The following is a 23,219-nucleotide window of genomic DNA, read 5'->3' as shown; positions in this document are numbered from 1 at the left end:
TTGCCTTAGTATGAAGTCAGATTGGCTATCCAGTCATCTGGTAGTATTAAAGGGACATAAAAAGACCATTAGAGAAGGCTGTCTGGAGAGACTGGGTGGAAAGGGCCATTGCTGACAGTGGGAGAGGGATTGAGGGGGAGGGGCACTAGGCCTGGGAGCCCTGAGCTTTCGGTGCCAGATGAAACACATTTTCCAGTGTCACTTACCACTGGTATATAACCTCCCTAATAAGTATGTTAAAACAGCTGCTTGTGAAGTCTCTCTCAGCCCTTCCCCAGAGCAAGCTTTTCTACCTCACACAGAGCTTTTCCAAGCTTCACTGCTTTTGCGGAAGGATATAATGAAGTGGGGATGAAAGATAGGAACATGTTAGCATCATATGCATGGGGTTTTTTGTCTGTTTCCTTGGTGGTTGACCTTCCAGGTGTTGATCTTCCTGTACCAGGAGTACACCTTTGGAAATGGTGTCTGAGGTAGATAAAGAGTCCCTGTCACCATGAAGAAATTTGGACAGAAATACTCCCGAGAACTACAGAACTACAGAGTTACAGATACAACCTTTAGTGTGAGTGTTGACAGCCCAGAAGGGGTCGTCTGCTCAGTGGAAAGGCTGCAGCAGTGGCCTGGAAGAGAGCTATTGGCAGGCTGAAGTCAGCTACCTACAGCTCCAATAGCAGCAGAAAAAGGAAAACGCAGCATGGGGCAAGCTAGAGAGGACAGAGTCCGGGAAGGCACCTGCAGCTGGCAGAGAGAGCAAGGCCACAAGGATTCGTGGCAAGGACAAAAACATCCCTCATAACAGAATAACATCGCTGAGGTTTTGGCAGCACCCTCAAAGAGAGAAAGACTAGGGTCCGGGGTTCACAAGCCTAGAACTCTCTCTGGCTGCCTCTTAAGAAAGAACTGATGGTCATCACTAAACTTACATCAGGGCAGCAGTTCGTGACGCGGCATTTTATGTTTGACTAAACTGGTTACCAAATTTTCCTCCATCTGCATATCAGGTGGAGCCATGACCCAAGTGACCGCTTGCTGTTTCCATAAGAAAGAAATGTGAGGAAACGTTTCCTGGAGCAGAAACATCTGAATCCAGGTGTGCCTGCAGGTCATGTGCTGGTTAGGCTGCTGCTCAGGAAAGGGCAAGCTGCCCACCTCTGGGGCTCCCATTCCCACTAACTTGTGGAGGGAAAAGCAGATGCTACTGTTTCCCTGAAAGGAGGTCTTAATGATGGCCTTCTAAAGAGGACAAGGATGCACTTGCATCCTTTACTCATATGTTACAAGGATTTGTGTGTACATTCATTCTGAGATGAGAGTAGTGGTTCTACAATTAATCTCTTCTTGTGACCTATAACTCCTTTCTAAAATGTTACCGCATACATTTTGTTTGTAGTTTTGTATATTAAAATTGATTGACAATAAGGACAAGTATTAGAATTAAAGTTCCACTTGTGATCAAATAAGGCATTACTGGGCTGTAATTCTTTACTTCTTTGAAGATTTCTTCTTTGGGGCTGGGACACTAGACTCTCCAGGATTACTGCCAATTGCACTGATGACTCTTCCTTAGTTTCTGCTGGATCTCCCTCACCTCCCCTGACTTTTTCATCCGTTTCTACACTCAGGCACTTTGTCATCTCATTTGTTACATGGCTTTAAATGCCATCTATATGCTGTCAACTTCCAATTTTACTTCCCCAGTCCAAATTTCTCACCTAAACTCCAGATTCATAAGTCCACCTACTTACTTAGCCTCTATTTGATGTCTACTACAGTACTGCCAAATCCTCACCCAATTTTTTCTATCCCAACTGTGATAACTCCATCCTTCCAGCTGTTCAGGCCAAAAACCTGGAAATCATTTTTCACTCACATTTCTCTCCAAATTCACATCAAATTGTCAACAAATCCTGTTGGATTTGCCTTCAAGACGTATCTAGCATATGACTGCTTCTCACCTCCTCCACGGTTGTTGTACTGGTCTATCATCTCTCCCTAGACTACTGTATCAGCCCTCTTACTTCTCTCCCTGCTTGTGCCCTTAACCCCAGTAGGCTCTTCCCAGATCAGCAGCCAGTGTGCTCCTGTTCCAACGCAAGCCACATCCCGTCACCTCTCTATTCAAAGCAATGACTTATCATATCTCTCAGAGTGAAAGTCACAGTTCTCATAGGGACCACACAGTCCATACTCCCTCCATCTCCTACCCTCTCCACTGCTGTCGCTCCCCTCCAGACACACTGGTCTCCCTGTTTCTCCGTCACACTCTGAATGCTCCTGCCTGGTAGCCTTAGATTTGCATTTCCTGGACTCCTTTTGCCCAGACACCCACGTGGCATTTTCCTAAATGGCACCTTCTCTGTGTACCCTTCCCTATTTTAATGTATGGTTTTCCTTCCTACCTTGGTTGTCCCTGTGCCCTTTCCCTGCCTTATTTCTCACCATCATGCTCCTCAGCATCCAACATATTACCATATTATTATAGATTGCTCTCTGTTGTTGTTGTTTGCCTCCCCCCTAGACTCCGCAAGGGCAGAGATTCTGTCTGTGTCATCCTCTGCTGTGTCCCTACTGCTTGGGTGCTCAGGCCACTGGTTGATGCACAGAAGTCCTTCTTTCTTTAGGAAGATAATAATTGAGACAAATCTTATCAGCCAAAAAGATTTGATTTAAAAACCAAGCTTCTTGTATTGTGCTATGCACTCAGTAGGTACACTATAAAACACGTTTGATAGATGACATATTTTATGGGCTCTTTTCTGAAAAAAAAAAAAGATAATTGCTATATGAAAAACAAAACTATGAATTCTAAAAAAGGTTGCTCCAACATTTTCTTAGACATCATTGTTCATAATTGGGGACTGCTTCCCACTCAAAAATAGTATTTTAGATGGTGCTCTTTTGCTTTAGGTCTGAGGCTTTCATAGCCAATTTAATAAAGAATATTTAATTAACTGCAGGTTTACCTCTTCCATCAATAAAACTTGAATTTTTTAAACATCTTTATTGGAGTATAAATGCTTTACAATGGTGTGTTAGTTTCTGCTTTATAACAAAGTGAATCAGTTATACATTTGTTCCCATATCTCTTCCCTCTTGCGTCTCCCTCCCTCCCACCCTCCCTATCCCACCCCTCTAGGTGGTCACAAAGCACCAAGCTGATCTCCCTGTGCTATGCGGCTGCTTCACTAGTTATCTATTTTACGTTTGGTAGTGTATATATGTCCATTGCCACTCTCTCACTTTGTCACAGCTTACCCTTCCCCCTCCCCATATCCTCAAGTCCATTTTCTGGTAGGTCTGTGTCTTTATTCCCGTCTTAACCCTAGGTTCTTCATGACATTTTTTTTCTTAAATTCCATATATATGTGTTAGCATATGGTATTTGTCTTTCTCTGACTTACTTCACTCTGTATGACAGACTCTAGGTCCATCCACCTCACTACAAATAACTCAATTTCGTTTCTTTTTATGGCTGAGTAATATTCCATTGTATATATGTGCCACATCTTCTTTATCCATTCATCCGATGATGGACACTTAGGTTGCTTCCATCTCCTGGCTATTGTAAATAGAGCTTCAATGAACATTTTGGTACATAACTCTTTTTGAATTATGGTTTTCTCAGGGTATATGCCCGGTACCGGGATTGCTGGGTCATATGGTAGTTCTATTTGTAGTTTTTTAAGGAGCCTCCATACTGTTCTCCATAGTGGCTGTATCAATTTACATTCCCACCAACAGTGCAAGAGGGTTCCCTTTTCTCCACACCCTCTCCAGCATTTATTGTTTGTAGCTTTTTAATCTAGAGGATGACTATGAAAATAATTTTAAATCACAAACAATAGTTATATTGATTAGTCCTTGTGAAAATTATGTTTTACTTCAGTAGGTTTTCTTGGTGTTGGTCAGAGATTAGTGGTTCTATTGGAATAATTTCACCAAAAATAAAAATGCATGCCACACACATATTTGGTTTCTTAATGCCACTCTCCACCCAAAGGAAGCAGAGATTCTTGGAGAAATGGCTGATCCCAGGCCTGAGGCAAGGAAAGTGTAAGTGGTACCTAAGAATCCCATTGTGCCTGAAAGCAAGAAAATTCTCGAGAGTTAAGAGAATTATGTCAAAAGGACAAAAGAGTGCACTAGAAGGGGCTCTTCCTGGCCACATTTGGGATAATTTGAGTATCAAAAAGAATAATGACAGAAACTGCTTATAACACACTGCTTTGAAGAAAATCCACCAAACAATAACGATTCCCTGCCACCAGAAAGAAAAAAGAGAGAGGAAGAGTGTGAGAAAGAAAGGCTCTTCTTAAAAGAATGGTAGCTAACAAACGTAGGAGGAATGATGGAATTAGAAAATCATCATTTGTATTCCATGCTAAAATCACTGGGAAAAGATGATTGGATTACAGGATATTCGTTCACACAGTGCCAGATTATCATCCCAGAAGTTACTTGCTACTTACAGAGAGAAAACATTAATTTTTCAGGGGAGGGAGATGACAGTTACCCCTTGATCCAAGTGATCCAACTCGAAATTACTAACAGTGGAATATCTTCACATTACCTTTCCCTGATGTGGTGCAATGGAAAGTTTACATTACTATGAAGTGTTCTTACCACATAGCTGAATCTAATCAAGCCACTAGACTTTACTTCTGCTTTACAGGAAATAAAGTGAAATCCCACGATGACAAGTACAGACAAATCTAGAACATGGATGTTCTACAAGATAACTGCCTGAACTTTTCAAAAATTCCTCTGTCCTGGGGAAAAAAGAAAAGTAGGGAAACTATTCTAGATGTAAAATTATAGAGATACAATAACTAAGCAATACAGTGTATGAAGTTAATTCAATATTAGATTTAAATAATCTTTAAAGATATTTTTAGGAAAATCAGAAAATTTAAATATGGAATGGATGTTAAATGACATTATGAAATGATTTTTACTTTTCTTAAATATATATTTTTTTGGTTTGATACTTGTATTGTGGTCATTAGGAGGACATCCTTATTCTTAGGAAATGATGCTAAGTTACAAGAGTTAAGTGGCATAATATTTATAATTTATATACAGTGATTCAGGAGAAAAAAGCAAATAGGTGTGTTTGTGTATACGTGTGTGTGTGTATATATATGTATATATATATATATATATATATATACACACACACACGTATATACATACACACTATTTCAATTTTTCTGTATTATTGATTTTTTTTTCAAAATAAAAAAGTTGGGAAAAGCAAGAATGCATGTAAATTAACTTTAAAAACACACTACTCCACTGATATTTTGTCCTTTGATGGACTATTTTAGGAATATTTTATTTGTGTCATGTCCCAGTAAATTCAATTGTAGTAGAAAACAGCATCCACTACCAGGATGAAGAAAGCAGAACAATCTATCAAGTCTTGGCTATGTAACCCACTAGCTGGTGACCTTGGGCAACTTACTTTTGACCCTTGAGGCCTGGTTTCCTCATTTGCATAGCAAATAATGTCCTGCCCACTCACAAGATATTATGAGATAACCGTGCATTCAACCCAAAGTAATATATAGCTGGATTCCTTTTTATTCTCCTGAAGAGTGAAAATAACTTCATGAAAGAGGAGAATCTGACCCTTAGGCATTCATGAAAATCTTACCTTTTAGACCACAAAGTCTACACATGGCCGCAAACACCGTAGATTCCATTTCGATATTCCTGATGCCGGCATTATATGCTCTTTTCAAGTAATCTAACCCCTTTTCTCTGGAAAAGGAGCACAGCGCTCCATCAAGTCGACCCTGGCCTGAAAGAGAATGGAGAATGTTTAGCGGCTTGATGTCCCACGGTGGCTGTGGCATCACTAAGAGGCTTGCTGTCAGCCCAAGTGCTCTGTGGCTGACTCTAACTCATGGGCTTGCACCCCAGGTAGGATAAATCTGGCCATCTGAATCATCCTATCAAAGGACCTGGGGCAAGGCTGTGCCCAGCTCAAGAGTCTCACACAGAGAGGAATCTCCATGGCACTGAGCTCCCCCAGCTCTGGGGCAAGTGACCATTGAATGGCCACAGCAGCCAGCACTGTGCCCAGAGACAGCAGGACCTGGAGGGTCTCTGGAAGATCTGCCCTTTGAGGAAAATCTCAGGTTGCACCTGCGACTGGCAGCTGGCCCAGGGACAGGTGCTGGGGAAGAAGAAAAGGCTCCAAGCCCCAGTGATGATCCTGAGCTACTTGAGGACCAGGGTGGTGGTTTGGACATTGCAGCTCCATCTGTGCCTCATGACCATGGTGGCCATACACAAATGGTCGATTTGTCCACCTTTTCCTTGCCACACACCTCAGGCTGCACACCATTCTTTTGCGATCACATTTTCCCTTCTAGGCTGCTCTGGGTGTTTACTTAGCACTTGAATTCCATCTGTACCAGTGGGGCCAGAGGAGGTGGAGAAAAGCCTGATGCTGTTACTCCTCCAACACCGTGGCTGCGCTGGGAACAGGCTTCACTGCGCCCCACCCCCAAGGGCGTCCTCTTGAAGTAAGGAGGCCAGTAGACTCTGTCACCATCCATATTGCAAAATCCTCTTTTTTTTTTTTTTGCAGTACGCAGGCCTCTCACTGCTGTGGCCTCTCCCGTTGCGGAGCACAGGCTCCGGACGCGCAGGCTCAGCAGCCATGGCTCACGGGCCCAGCCGCTCCGCGGCATGTGGGATCTTCCCGGACCGGGGCATGAACCCGTGTCCCTTGCATCGGCAGGCGGACTCTCAACCACTGTGCCACCAGGGAAGCTCCTCTTTTTTCCCTTTTCTCTATCTTTCATGCTATTTCCATCCTTGCTGTCTGCTTCTCCTTGTGCCCTCCTTCTTAGGGCTGCCTGCCAACACCTCTAATGCAGTGTTATTTTAGCCGATTCAAACTCAGATGTCTCACAGGTTAAGCAGGTAATGTCAACGAGGTCTACCTGTTGGAAGGGAGCAGCCTCACCTCACCTTCAGTGAATGTAGCCCCAGATGTGGGCCGAGGCTTGCCAGGGCTGCCATGAATAAATTATTTTATATTTTTAATGTTATGTTATTTCAAGAAGCCAAAAATCTGGATTTTCATATGACATCTCCAGAAATTATAAATGTTGGCAAAATAATTCATATTCTAAAAAATACTGTGCAGCCCAAAGAAAACATTGACTCCAATGGGTACCATTTGCAAGTTCTGGCTTAAACCCATCAGTGACCCACCCCATGAAGGGGCCAGTGGCCTGAGACAAAGTCTCAACCCTATCAGACCCAAAGTGGCCCCTATTTTATAACACATATTGGTGACAACACCTTTACTAACCTGAAGTAATGTTTATAGATAATATATCTCCATATATAACTGTTTAGAATTCAATATAATAGTCTAAGTTTGATCCAAAGGGAAAAGAAAAGAAAAATAATTTAAAATGAGGTAAGAGCTTCCCTGGCGGCGCAGTGGTTGGGAGTCCGCCTGCCGATGCAGGGGACACGGGTTCGTGCCCCGGTCTGGGAGGGTCCCACGTGCTGCGGAGCGGCTGGGCCCATGAGCCATGGCCGCTGGGCCTGCGAGTCCAGAGCCTGTGCTCCGCAACGGGAGAGGCCACAACAGTGAGGGGCCCGCATACCACAAAAAAAAAAAAAAAAAAAAAGAGGTAATACATAGTTTGATGAACATACACAAACACAGCTACACTGAAAGATTTCTAGAATGCCCTCCAAGGAATGGTACCAAGCCTGGTTAGATTCTTTCTTATGGAATGAGCAAGGTCTGTCCTGGAGGGTGTTTTCTCCTGGCCCCTCTCTGCTTGTGGCAAGAGCTGCTACTTGGGAGTCACCATCAATTTTGTTCCTAAACTTGATTTGGGGACATTTTACTCATGGCCAAGAGAAAAAAGAACTGCTCTGAGACTACCCCATCCCTTTGGGATTTCCTCCCCCAAATATCTCTTCCTATTTCCTGGTTCCGACTCTTTCCTGGGTACCAGATCCCTTCCAAGGTACAGGTGACTGTACCTCAAAATGGAAGAAACATAGAAACATATCCCCCTTTTCCGATTTAAATTAAAGGCATCAACAGAGATAAGATTTTGCTAACATCACAAATTGCATTTGAGTATCCAATTTGTTCTAGGAGGATTAAACCCACTCTCAAAATGTGTGTGTCTCCGCCGCTTATTATGTCCTTACGTTCCTATGCTTTAGTAAGTTGAAAAGGCTGTTTTAGTTCCTTTTTTAATCCCCAACTATGAATTTCTAAAGTGGAGTTTTTAATATAAATTGTGGGTTTGAATAACAAAGTATTGCTGGCAATTTTCTGCTGCTTTCACAGTTTATAAATTCTTCTCACCTTCATAAAAATCATAGGTACACATCGTATGTCCAATGAGGGTTGGGAAGTCGGGAATTTCTTTGCTACAGTTGAATAGTTCCTCAGCCAGTTCTTTGTCAAGTTCAGTACTTCTGGTGACAACATTGTCCAAGATTACCTGTTCAAACCGGGGCTTAAAAAAGGAGTCTACGGCTCTATCTGTTATTACAACAGACCCCGGTGCAATCCCTGCAGTGTGGGAATAAATAGGTGGTTACAGAAGAATGTCACTTAGGTTTACTTTTGACACATAGTATGTAATCTCTTCTGCCAACATTAATTAATGCTAGTTGCTAATGATTCTCCCCATTTTCATCTTTTAAATTATTTTCTTTTCCAAATGCAATTAAATAATAACATTCCAAACAGGCATTTACATTTGCTTGCTTTCCAGATTCACATTTACAATGTGATGGGGTTTAAATTTCAAGACAAACATGACTCTTGGACATGCAAATTAGTACTGGCCTTCAGGTTCAAATTTGAATAAAGTCGGTCAGGAATAAACTAAATGAGGCTGCCAGAAAGTAGTTTTCATAAAGTGATGTGACTACTTGATATTTAATCTTCTCTGCAACTCCTTGATTACTATAATTTCCTTGCATCTCTGTCCTCTCTTCCTTTTGATTCTCATTACATACATTCCCTCCTCCCCTCTCCCATCCCATGTAAATTAGGCCTCTTGGCTGACCTTCCATTGCTACAAAGTCTGGCTTGCTCCTGGGACTCAGGAACTCAAGTCTCAGGGACTTGAGAAACCATTTTCTGCCAGCTGTTATTCCCCTGGCCTGGTGTGTTCCCTCATCCTCCCCCCCACACTTTCATCAGACCAACTTCAACTCATTCTTCTGGTGTCAGCTTAAGTCACTTCCTTCAAAAGACCTGAATCCACAGAGGGGGAAAAAATTAAAAGGCAACACAGATACATTACATTCAATTTTCCCAGGCCCAGCTTTTGACCTAGTTTTTGACCCGTTCTGATTCCTGTTTAGAGCCTGGATGAGGGGATATATATTGATAGGGCCCTAGACTCTCTCTGTCCTAACATTCATCACATTTTTTATAATTACTCATTTGTTTGTCTATTGCCCTGATAAAACATAGGCTCTATGAAGGCAAGAGCAGTATCTGTCCACTGTTGTCTCCCCAGTAGCATTATGCCTATCACATTATAGGTATTCAATAAAAATTTGTTGAATGAGTGAATGTTTCCATAGAGATGCCATAGACAGAGATCTGCAAACTACAATCCATGGACCAGATCTAGCCCATCTTTGTAAATAGAGATTTATTGGAACACAGCCACATTCACTCATTTGCATATTTTCTATGATTGCTTCCACACTCTAATGGCAGAGTTGAGAAGTTGCAACAGAAACCATATGGCCTGCAAAGCCTAAAATATTTACTGTCTGACCTCGTATAGAAAAAATTTACCAACCCCTACCATAGTGCATAGCCATATCCTTCTGGGTTCTTAATAAATTCCAATGTGGATCAACATGGGGTTAATTTAGAAGATCCAGCTAGAGACCCAAGGTAGGCTCTGATGATAGAGCCTCGGTGAGTCAGATACTTTTTAAAGAAATCAAACAAATATCTTCTTGAATTATTAACAGTGTCCTAAAAACAGGAAAGTGACGGAGAAGGAAGTTGAAAATGTGGAAATCAAAAATGAAGTTATTCACATGACATCCTAATACTTAGATGCATTAGAGCATTTATATCCCAGTTAAAGTCTCTTAAAGGCCAAGACACTATTTATTTGAGTACCTCATCATCATGAAGTTTTGTTGGCTCATCTAAAGAGTGGTAAGATCAGCAAAAAAGCAAAAAACAAAAAACAAAAAACCAACAAGCTGCACCACCTTCATCTCCAAATCAATGTTTTTAAGACAAAACAAACACATCTTATTGATAAGCTAAGAGTCCTTAATGAGAACAGAACTTCAAAATGATGGATAATCCACAACAGCACATTGCTTTAATTTCCCACAATTCATAGACCTTCATTGTGCTACATGGGCTGTATGTATCATGTTACCATCAAACAAAAGACCTAGAATCCATGACCATGAGCTGGATGGTCAGCAGGTTGCTTTGCCCACACTGGACACTTGTTAATATCAAGGGGCAACCACAGCAGTCAGGATGGTACATTGCATGGGCATGGGCTATGCAGACAGATCCTTGTATCCCACAACTCAAGAATTATGAGCAATCTTAATAACAGTGTTATCCATTTCATCCCCAAATGCATCATTCGCTACTATTGCTTATTTGGGATAACATTGGATAAACAACAGTCCAGAAGGATGCCTGATCTAATAATGATTGCTAACTAACATTCTCCTTCTCTTTCTGGGTGGACATCCATAGATGTCCTTCTTTAATCCATCTGTGAGGGTCTTGGCTGGACTTTATTCCTGTACCACAGCTGTGGAAAGGGCATGATATTTTTGAACATGTTTGTTTCTAGTGAAACATGACTCAGCCACCTGTGTAATTCTAAGACCAAAATCTCAGCCTTTTTTTTTTTTTTTTTTATAATTCTCATTCAGTCCTGTCACTCGGTCAACCAAACCTTTCCAGTTACAATGCCCTGTCTGTATTTGCATTTGGTGACATAGTAGAATCATCCCCTCACAAGATCTGCTCCTGAAGAAGAGGTTGAAAAAGAAGAAGGTCTCCACAGAACTTTACCTCAGCCCAGGGTGGATGTATAAACAAGGCTCCTGACTAGCTGCCTGACCAGCCAAGGAAGAAGGGAGGAGAGGAGGCTCTGAGCAAACCTTAGGAAGCATCACCCAACTCTTCCCTAAAAGCCTGGCCTGATCTCTTCTGCTGTGTTGATGAGGAAAAGACCCAGCCAAGAAAAGGGTAGTCACTGACATGAGCTAAAAGCAATGTTTTCCTAAGAGCTATTGATGTCTGCTTACTTAGCTAAACAAGGCAAGTCTTAGTGATTTATTTTTTTTACTTGAAAGCACTTATTTCTGTCACTTATAAAATTCTTAAGCTTCAAAATCTATTCAAACCCTCAAAACTTACTCTTATCCTCAAAGCATATTTCCTAGCAAGTTTCCACTCCTCCCCTTAAGAACACCTAAGTCCATCTGGGCAGTGGGCAGTGGGATGTCTCACTCCAGGTTTCCATGCAGGGGAAAAGAGAAAGATTGTATACACATCTATTTCCTTAAATTCTTTTACTTTGCTTTAAATTTAAATTTCTCAATTGCCTCAAGCCCAGCCTCCTGACACTTTTTAGCCCATCTGGGTTTCTTCTGGGCTCTGAGTACGTTGGTGTGTTACCACACCAACAGCTTACCCTGTATGGAACAACCACTTGGATTTAATAGTATATAAATCAATCCATCTCACCTATTCCCCCTGATGTACCAATTCTGATAATGGTAACATCACAGCACCGGGCATGGTACAGTAATTTAATGAGTTCATGAAGCATAATAGAAATGGAGGGGATGCCCATGCCATGCTGTGGAGAGAAAAGGGAAAGTCATTATACATCTTGCAGAATGATAACACACACAGGACATATTTACTTCCTTCATTACAAGTTAACAGCCCTCAGGTAAGTTTACATAATCATTATGACTTTGCCATAGCTGAGGAAAACGTAAGTCAGCTCTAACCGACGCCCATATGACATGCTGATAGATGGGTCCATCTGTGACGATCAAAGAGAGGCATCTCCCTGTCAGTTAAACTGAGTTCAGCCCTCATTGTCAAGAGCAGAAGGTGGGGATGGCGTGGTGTACTGGTGTGTCAGGGCAGTGCCATTTCTCAGTTCCCCACTGGGCTCTTCACAGTGAGTTTTGAAAAAGAGCTCTCTGCAAGATTGACTTGATTTTGAGGAAATATAGATTTGGCTACCATGTACTTAGTCCTTTTCCACTATACTAAATGAAAGAGTAAATCCATTTCATTGCTCTCATGTGTCCTTGTTCATTTGTTGATAATTCTGTTGAGCTCTGAAAGGCACAAGGGTAGAGATGTGGGTTACATCTACACCTAACAATTTGGAGTATATAATGGATACACATTCAGTATATAGATCATGACTGAAACTCTGGTCTTCCTCAGCATTTGGAAGAGTAGAATCAATGTCACAGAATAAGGGTCACCACAGGTTTAGGATTTGGCTGCTCCTGGTGGTTACAATATGTTCTAATAACGCTCCAGAAGGATCCTTCATGCTGGAATCTGTAGTAGCTGGAGCTAAGTTTAGAATTGGTGTCTATTTCATTCCTAATATAACATGAGAGAGTCAAATGTGGTCTTCAGTATTCTACTCTTGGGCACAAAGACTTTGTGTGCAGAAAAGCACCAGGGGCATCTTGGCAGTTAGGTGATGGCTGACACTAATTCTTCATTAACAAATCTAGAAAACCATTACAGGCATGACCACAATATTTTCACCTGAGTTTCCTTCTTCTCACCATCAAGAATATTAAACTAGGGCTTCCCTGGTGGCGCAGTGGTTGAGAGTCCGCCTGCCGATGCAGGGGACACGGGTTCGTGCCCCGATCCCGGAAGATCCCACATGCCGCGGAGCGGCTGGGCCCGCGAGCCATGGCCGCGGAGCCTGTGTGTCCGGAGCCTGTGCTCCGCAACGGGAGAGGCCACAGCAGTGAGAGGCCCGCGTACAGCAAAAAAAAAAAAAAAAAAAAGAATATTAAACTATGGAAACTTTGAACCTCTGGGTTTCCCATTTTTGGTTGCCATGGAACATGTTCTGACTTCCAAATGCATTGTAAGTCTCCTAGAGGATATCAATCAAACCTCTATTAGTTGTATGTCCAAGATTCAGTAACACAATAATACTGGGGGACTTTAATACCTCACTTACACCAATCGACATATCATCCAGACAGAAAATTAATAAGACAACACAGATTTAAATGACACAATAAACCACATAGATTTAATTGATATTTCTAGGACATTCCATCTGAAAACAGCAGATTATACTTCTCAAGTGCACAGGTAACATTCTCCAGGATAGATCACATCTTGGGTCACAAATCAAGCCTCAGGAAGTTTAAGAAAACTGAAATCATATCAAGAATCTTTTCCGACCACAACACTATGAGATTAGAAATAAATTACAGGGAAAGAAATGTAAAAAACACAAGCACATGGAAGCTAAACAATACGTTACTAAATAACCAAGAGATCACTGAAGAAATCATAGAGAAAATCAAAAAATACCTAGAGACAAGTGACAGTGAAAACACGACAGGCGAAAACCTATGGGGTGCAGCAAAAGCAGTCCTAAGAGGGAAGTTTATAGCAATGCAATCCTACCTCAAGAAACAAGAAAAATCGCAAATAAATAATCTAACCTTACACCTAAAGGAACTAGAGAAAGAAGAACAAACAAAACCCAAAGTTAGCAGAGGGAAAGAAATCATAAAGGTCAGAGCAGAAATAAATGAAATAGAAACAAAGAAAAAAACAGCAAAGATCAATAAAACTAAAAGCTGGTTCTTTGAGAAGATAAACAAAATTGATAAACCTTTAGCTAGACTCATCAAGAAAAATAGGGAGATGACTTAAATCGATAAAGTTAGCAATGAAAAAGGAGAAGTTATAACGGACACCTCAGAAATACAAAGCATCATAAGAGACTACTACAAGCAACTCTATGCCAATAAAATGGACAACCTGGAAGAAATGGACAAATACTTAGAAAGGTGTAACCTTCCAAGACTGAACCAGGAAGAAACAGAAAATATGAACAAACCAATCACAAGTAATCAAATTGAAACTGTGATGAAAAATCTTCCAACAAACAAAAGTTCAGGACCAGATGACTTCACAGGTGAATTCTATCAAACATCTAGAGAAGAGCTAACACCCATCCTTCTCAAACTCTTCCAAAAAATTGCAGAAGGAACACTCCCAAACTCATTCTACGAGGCCACCATCACCCTGATTCCAAAACCAGACAAAGATACTACAAAAAAAAGAAAATTACAGACCAATACCACTGATGAATATAGATACAAAAATCCTCAACAAAATACTGGCGAACAGAATCCAACAACACATTAAAAGGATCATACACCATGATCAAGTGGGATTTATCCCAGGAATGCAAGGATTCTTCAATATACAAAAAATCAATCAATGTGATACACCATATTAACAAATTGAAGAATAAAAACCATATGATCATCTCAGTAGATGCATAAAAAGCTTTTGACAACATTCAACACCAATTTATTGATGGAAACTCTCCAGAAAGTGAGCCTAGAGGGAACCTACCTCAATATAATAAAGGCCATATACAACAAACCCCCAGCAAACATCATTCTCGATGGTGAAAAACGGAAACCATTTCCTCTAAGATCAGGAACAAGACAAGGATGTCCACTCTTGACACTATTATTCAACATAGTTTTGGTAGTTCTAGCCATGGCAATCAGAGAAGAAAAAGAAATAAAAGGAATACAAATTGGAAAAGAAGAAGTAAAACTGTCACTGTTTGCAGATGACATGATACTGTACATAGATAATCCTCAATATGCCACCAGAAAACTACTAGAGCTAATCAATGAATTTGGTAAATTACAGGATACAAAATTAATGCAAGAAATCTCTTGCATTCCTATACAATAACAATGAAACATCAGACAGAGAAATTAAGGAAACAATCCCATTCACCATTGCAACAAAAAGAATAAAATACCTAGGAATAAACCTACCTAAAGAGGTAAAAGGCCTGTACTCAGAAAACTGTAAGACACTGATGAAATAAATCAAAGATGACACAAACAGATGGAGAGATATACCATGTTCCTGGATTGGAAGAATCAATATTGTGAAAATGACTCTACTACCGAAAGCAATCTACAGATTCAATGCAATCCCTATCAAATTACCAATGGCACTTTTTACAGAACTAGAACAAAAAATCTTAAAATTTATATGGAGACATAAAAGACCCCGAATAGCCAAAGTAATCTTCAGGGAAAAAAATGGAGCTGGAGGAATCAGACTCCCTGACTTCAGACTATACTACAAAGCTTCAGTAATCAAGACAGTATGGTACTGTCACAAAAACAGAAATATAGATCAATGGAATAGGATAGAAAGCCCAGAGATAAACCCACACACATATGGTCAACTAATCTATGACAAAGGAGGCAAGGATATACAATGGAGAAAAGACAGTCTCTTCAATAAGTGGTGCTGGGAAAACTGGACAGCTACATGTAAAAGAATGAAATTAGAACACTCCCTAACACCATATACAAAAATAAACTCCAAATGGATTAAAGACCTAAATGTAAGACCAGACACCATAAATCTCTTAGTGGAAAACATAGGAAGAACACTCTTTGACATAAACCACAGCAAGATCTTTTTTGACCCACCTCCTTTTATTTATGGAAATAAAAGCAAAAATAAACAAATGGGACCTAATGAAACTTAAAAGCTTTTGCAAAGCAAAGGAAACTATAAACAAGACGAAAAGGCCACCCTCAGAATGGGGGAAAATATTTGCAAACGAATGAATGGACAAAGGATTAATATCCAAAATATATAAACAGCTCATGCAGCTCAATATTAAAAAAACAAACCCAATCCAAAAATGGGCAGAAAATCTAAAGAGACATTTCTCCAAACAAGATATGCAGATGGCCAAGAGGAACATGAAAAGCTGCTCAACATCACTAATTATTAGAGAAATGCAAATCAAAACTGCAATGAGGTATCACCTCATACCGGTCAGAATGGCCATCATCAGAAAATCTACAAACAACAAATTCTGGAGAGGGTGGAGAAAAGGGAACCCTCCTGCACTGTTAGGGAATGTAAATTGATGCAGCCACTATGGAGAACAGGATGGAGGTTCCTTAAAAAACTAAAAATAGAATTACCATATGACCCAGCAATCCCACTACTGGGCATATACCCAGAGAAAGCCATAATTCAAACAGACACATGCACCCCAATGTTCATTGCAGCACTATTTACAATAGCCAGGTCATAGAAGCAACCTAAATGCCCATTGACAGATGAATGGATAAAGAAGATGTAGTACATATATACAATGGGGTATTACTCAGCCATTAAAAGGAATGAAATTGGGTCATTTGTAGAGACGTGGATGGATCTAGAGACTGTCATACAGAGTGAACTAAGTCAGAAAGAGAAAAACAACTATTGTATATTAATGCATTTATGTGGAATCTAGAAAAATGGTACAGATGAACTGGTTTGCAAGGCAGAAATAGAGACACAGATGTAGAGAACAAACGTATGGACACCAAGGGGGGAAAGCAGCCGGGGGTGGAGGTGGTGGTGTGATGAATTGGGAGATTGGGATTGACACATATACACTAATATGCATAAAATAGATAACTAATAAGAACCTGCTACTTGAGGATATGGGGAGGGGGAAGGGTAAGCTCTGACAAAGCGAAAGAGAGGCATGGACATATATACACTACCAAACGTGGGGTAGATAGATGGTGGGAAGCGGCCGCATGGCACAGGGAGATCAGCTCGGTGCTTTGTGACCGCCTGGAGGGGTGGGATGAGGAGGGTGGGAGGGAGGGAGATGCATGAGGGAAGGGATGTGGGAACAGATGTATGTGTATGACTGATTCACTTTGTTATAAAGCAGAAACTAATAAAAAAAAAAAAAAAAGAACCTGCTGTTTAAAAAAATAAAATTCAAAAAAAAATGAACAATGCTAAAGGAAAAAAAATAAGTAAAAATGATAAACGCCCCTAATAAAGTCAGCAATTAATCAGTTAAATAAAAGCAACTACAATATCAACAAAGAGAAACAAATAAAATTTATATTCCATCACCCATTGACACAATAATACCAAAACATTAGAAAAAACGATCTGAATTGATACGTGAAATACACACAAAACAGCTGTTATAGCAGACTATTTGAAGAATAGAGAAAATTTGAAGGAAACTTAAGAGAGATATATACATACATACATACCACATACATACATACAAGTATAGATGATTGATGGAAGGACAAAGAAGGAAAAAAAGAAAGCAAGAGAGAGAGAAAGAAAGAAAGAAAAAGAGAAAGGAAGAAAGGAAGGAAGGAAAGAAAAAAGGAAGAGAAAGAAAGAAATCAGATAGATGGGTAGATACATACACAAAAGATGGAAACATGTATATCACTAATTCTGAATATGGCTACAGTTCCTTATTTGCATTTTTCTGTATTTTTTAAATTAATCAAAATTTAAAACATTGCTTAATCAAAAAAATGTATGTCCAAGATTAACAAGACTGGACTCTACCACTAATGAGTAAACTCTCTAAATCTCATTTCCTCAATTGTATATTAAGAAAATGAACCATTATTTAATGTATTAGGTTCCTCCTAAATCAGATATTTGATAGGTTTATGACTATCACTTAATATGCGGCACAGTGATAAAATGACAAATGGGCTTGTATGTTTCTGCTAGACTCTCTCTCTTTCTCTCTCTCTCTCTCTCTCTCTCTCTCACACACACACACACACACACACACCCCTCAGCAGCTGCTGGAGAGGAAGAATTTTCAAAGAAGTGGTCCCAACTGGAAATCCTCTTTCTGCCTAGTGAGGCTCATTTCTAGTTGTCTGACCCCTCTGGACATGATGCATATTTCAGTTCTTTTTCCCTGATGGACAGCAGGATCAGTCTACTGCTGTTTTTATATCTTACTCTGAAGTTTTACTACTTGTTTATGATAGTTTCACATTTTTATAAATTTTACTTTTCTGTCCTTACCCATTTATTGTGCAAAAAAAAGGTCAAAGAGTTGTAGTCTAAAAGTCAAGCAAAAGTTAGCAAGACAAAATGTGCCAAGATCTGGGGATACTCAGTTTCTTTCTAATGTAGCTTTTCTGTAATTGTTGAATGAACAAATGAACGAATGGATTCTCCCATGTGTGCCCAAAGCAGGTTTCATGTATTTTGTCCCAGAGGGGAGACCAACTTGGCTGTCCCACTGGTATTGCATAATTTTCCCTTCTTCAGTCTAGGCTTCCAACCATGATCATCCATCCTTCCATCTCCACGTAATATAGAGCAATTGATAGATAGTTATTCCCTGGTTCGGGAGTCACATATAATCCAGCTCCTTAGAATTATCACATCTCTGCAGTGGATTCTTCCCTTGTCACCTGGCATGCTTAGCTGTGCCCCTTATGAGGGCTGCAGTGTCCAGATATGTACAGACTCAGAGCTATTGTTTCAGAATACAGCCCTGTGGCATAGAGACCCACTTGGAAGGCAAGCTGGGTGCACACACATGTACATTCTGCTAAGTGTATGCTATCCTGAGTCCAAGAGGGAAACGGTCTCTGTGTTCCCTAAAATTGCAAGTCATTCCACTTTCATATTGTCTCAGGACACTGTGTGTCCAGAGCTGTTAACATGTTCTAAATACAGGAGAGCAGTTTGCAAGAGCTCCATGGAAATGCATTAGCAGCTTTTCAGTGAGCTTATTACAGTGTTAAATGGCACCACTTGGGTAATCCTGAAAATTGGCCCTTGTGTACTAAAAGCCCAACATTCCCAAAGCTGGATAAAGGGTAGAGGAGAAAAAATTGCTGGTGGCTTACTAATCAGTTACAAACTAAAGAGAGGAAGTGTGCTTTGAGGGTTTTTTCCCCCTAACATGCATAGCTAAGTGGTAACTAATAAAGCAAACCAAAGTATCACTGAATGTTATTTTCTGCCCCTAGGACTTTTTCCAACTATGAATGTCACACCTGGACACTTAATTTATTGTGTGAAAATGCAAAGCAGGAGGGGAAAAAGAACTCCTGTATTTGGAAGTTCCCACTTTCTTTTGCTAGCTTGTGATGACTACGTGACGTGCAGCCATTGAGTACTTACACTGATAGAGAGCACGGGACCAATTTTGTACATACAATATCTGTCAGTCCCGGCGCAGATGTTCTTGACGTCCTCTTCACTGTCTTCCAATCTGAGCTCCTTGTGCATAAACACTGCAAATGCTTTCATTCTGTTAGGGCTTCCACCAACACAGACAAACTGTTAATAAAAATAAACAATGACCTGCCTTAGTAACTGAGATAAAAAGCAAGGGTCAGCTTTCAACTTTAATGTTTTTATTTTATTTTTCAATTATATTCTTAATGGTATATGTAGATGTTATGGGTTATGTTCATGAGTTAACTAATTGGCATCATTAACCGGTAAATAAGGCAACCAGAAACATAGTATATGCACATAATTAGTAATGAAAAAGATAATCACAAAATCAAAGTAAGTGTTGATTTTGTTCAGGTGGGTGTTTCCTGGTGTTTTTGTCATGGTGAACATCAAGAAGCATCTTAAGTGGATATAGGCAGCTTATTGTTGGGCATTAGCGGGCTATAGGCTTAATGTGTCAATTATGAGGACATGGAAATACGTAACATGAGAACTACAAGTTTAGATGTGTCTTCTGATTCCACATTCCCAATCATACGTTTTTATTATAAAATATACTATGTTAATTTAAAGCTTTAAAGAAAGCACATCAAGACTTTCCAACTTCTCATTCAGAAGACATTTTCATGGAACAAGCCTTATCATTGTAGACTAGAAATCTCACTACGGTATTTCTTCATTTCCAATAATTTGGTTTCATTTTTGTCTTATTCACATTTTAACATCTCTGAAATTACAATATGGATTGCGGTCAAGGGTGTCAAATCTAATAAAATATGGTAGTAAAATTGTCTGGTGGTTGCTTGTGCAATAGCCTCTTAGGGGTACATCAGTTCCAGGGATGGGAGAGGTAGATGTCAGAGAGAGGATGGGCATGGCCTAAGAGCAGCATGGATGAGCAGCCAGACTGGTGGGGACCAGGGCTCAGCAGTAGGGAGGAGGAGTGGCAGCAGATGTCAGAGACCTGAGGAAGCACAGACCACAGAAAGGTGCCAGGTGCAAAGTCATTCTGAAATCTGAGCTGAGCAGTGAGGTGCACAGAGACTGAAGAGGCTCCAAGTCAGAGAGATAAGGCAACACAGTGGTTAAAGGACTAACCTTTGAGGTTAGAGAAACCTGGCTTTGCACCCCAACCCTGTCTCTGATTAGTTTGTTCAGTGTTATACATGTAATCTCTACGTGCCTCAGATTATCATCTCCAAAATAGAAACAAACAAACAAAAAAAACCCGTAGTATCCTTCAAAGGGTTTTTGTGAGGATAAGATGGGATTGAACATGATGGGGGACAAAGCCAGGCACTTTCTGAGTGGTCAACAAATGGCAACTTCCATTTTTCATATCATAGAGCAATTTTCTGGCCCTGCTTTTGAGCTTGCTTATTTGTTTCTGTATTTGTGGAATTTAGTGCAAATGAAACTAGTTCAAATCCAGTAAGGAAAAGGCAGCTGGTAGTGCCTGACTGATGTGGGCAGCGTTAGGCAGAGCTTCAGAAGGATTGCCAGTGAGGCCCCTCACAAGGATAAAGAGTATCTGCCTAAGGAAATAACTAACTGAGGTTGTAGAATTAGGTGCCTGATTCACAATTTACTGTGAGTATTGGGTGGTCTCATTACATGATGCATTTTGTTTAGCAATAATTCCTGTGCCACCCTCATTCTCAATTGTGGGATGTAATTATCCTTTTATCCAGGCCCTCTGCCTCTCTTCTACCCTCATTATTATCTTTTCTGTGTCTTCTGATGAGTTTCTCTGTTGGGGCCTAAAGTTGGTAATGAACTGCAATGAAAGTTAGCCATCAAGGCTGAGTAGCAAAGAGGATAAGACCATGGTCTAAGGTAAGTTTTTTAATTAGTATTGATTATTCGTGAAATTTTCCCCTCTGTTCATATGGATAGTTACTTGGCTCAAGATCCAAGTACAAGGAGGTCATTTTTGTTGTTGTTGTTTCCTTTTTACAAAATACAGTAGTTTGAAAATAACCTCAGTGTGTGGTGCCAGTAAATGTAAATTATAACTATTCAGATTGACCATAAAACCAAAACAGATGTTGGAATAGCCTGTGGTTTGAATTCTTCTTTGAACTGTAGATATTGCTGTAATCAACAGGAATTTCTGAATGTTTCTGGAGACATAAAGATGATAAGTGTAGACAAAAGCGTTTTTGTTCTTGAAGACTTACTTCTAAATCAGACTTACTAAATATCACCTCTGGACACAATTTTCAGTCTGGCTGCTTTGACGAGGAGTAAAATATGTCTGAAGACCACTGACAAACAATGACTTTAAGTGACACTTTCTGTGATTTATGTCCCCCCCAAAAAATTATCATTTGTCCTGGTTTTATCAAAGAAGATAGAAATGTCTTGATAAGGAGTCTGAAGCATTACAAAACTATGTTAAGGACTTTGCCTAAAGACTGCCAGAATGAACTCACTTTCAAATATGCCTAGTGTCTTGAAAGACTTAGCTTTGCCATGTTGTATTTATCTGGTCCTACTGCAGTATATGTATCTTGTCTGTTAATAAAGGAGTATAGAGAATTAAAATACATATTACATAGTGTTATAAGATAATGCTTTTCCATGTTACTTGAAATTTCTAGGGAGAGATTGGAGGGTACCAGTTAGTGATTTTATAAAAGATATATTTGGAGGTTGAATTTGAGTAGATAACTTCTAAAGATACTCCACTATATTTTTCAACTGATTGATTGATTCAAGTCTATATGACAAAAGACATTAGCTGTTTACCAAAACTGTTCCCCCTTCTTTCTGGGCACACTACTAAACTCAACTTCCCAGCCTCCTCTTCAGGTAGATGAGGCCATATGCCTGAGTTCCAGCTACTAGAATGTGAACAGAAATGATGAGTGTCACTTCCAGTTCTAGCCCATAGAAATCTCCCATTGGTGATCCTATAGATTGTCTTCTGTTTGTCTGCTGAATGGGTGCTGACAGCCAGTGAAACTTTGCAAGGCACTCCTTGAAGGTGACAGAGCAACAAGATAGAAGGAGCCTGGGTCCCTAATCACCAGTTGGAGGAAAGCCACTGATTGACCAGGAACACCCACTTGGTACTCAGTGTGAGTGAGAAACAAACGTACATTGTGTTAAGCCATTGATATTTTGAAGTAGCAACTAACAAAACCTTTTAAGTACAGTAAGTAAGAAAATGAAGAAAATAGGAATGGTTGTCAGAATCTTTAAGATTTAAAATTTTACACACCCAGAGTTCTTTTCTTTGAAGATAGTGCTGTTAATAATGATTATCATCTCTGTGAAGACAAGGCTGAGTTTTCAGGTACTGATGGATTATGTCCTCTCTTGTTAGCTAGAATTGCTACCCTGGGATTTAAGGGAGTCAAGAAATTGAACCTAGCATGTTCTTATTCAAAGATAAGAACGTAACTGGAAGGAGGCAAGTTTCTTAGAAGGGCATCTATAAATATAAGTCAGGCTTTACCTGTTGCCTATAAAGAATAGGTTAAATGCCAATTCTGATCATTTGGAACTACGTTACCTGCTCCCCAATCTACACCCCCACACACACACACACTTTTGCCTCCTATCCATCAAAATGGCCCAATCAATAGAGTTGTTCTCTGGTAGAAAAAAATGGGTTCTAAACCAGAGCATGTCTTTTTATCCAAGAGAGAATCTATTGAAATGGTCCACAGCCAGGTGGATTATGAGCTTATAAGGTTGGATAGTGGTTATGACAAAGTATGAGAATAAGTGCTGATAAAAATCTAGTCAGGTAGAGGAGAGACAGATACCTAGATATGTAAATAATAGATCACTTTCTATCTCAAAAACATCAGTCTTTTTAGTTATTAATTAGATGTTCATGTTAGTTTATTAATTATGGTAGATCATTTAA

General features: G+C 40.0%; 1 protein-coding gene across 6 annotated transcripts in view; it reads right to left on the bottom strand.

The window, feature by feature from the left end:
- The window catches only part of UPP2 (uridine phosphorylase 2), a 45,212-nt gene that overhangs the window by 7,886 nt on the left and 14,107 nt on the right, over positions 1–23,219 (bottom strand). For 3 of the 6 annotated variants that reach the window (XM_082630319.1, XM_082630320.1, XM_082630318.1), the window contains exons 3-6: positions 19,280–19,438; positions 11,762–11,876; positions 8,360–8,569; positions 5,660–5,806 (exon numbers count right to left, since the gene is read on the bottom strand). In XM_082630319.1, the coding sequence (XP_082486445.1) occupies positions 5,660–5,806; positions 8,360–8,569; positions 11,762–11,876; positions 19,280–19,438 (631 nt within the window). Of the gene's footprint in view, positions 1–4,626; positions 4,773–5,659; positions 5,807–8,359; positions 8,570–11,761; positions 11,877–19,279; positions 19,439–23,219 lie in introns of all 6 variants that reach the window. The other 3 variants (XR_014294836.1, XR_014294837.1, XM_082630321.1) reach the window with 2 other exon arrangements.

The sequence above is a fragment of the Mesoplodon mirus genome (assembly GCF_964341445.2).
Source record: "Mesoplodon mirus genome assembly, chromosome: 8".
NCBI lineage: Eukaryota > Metazoa > Chordata > Mammalia > Artiodactyla > Ziphiidae > Mesoplodon > Mesoplodon mirus.
The sequence above is the reverse complement of the archived record's forward strand: the minus strand, read 5'-3'. Positions and strand labels throughout refer to the sequence as shown.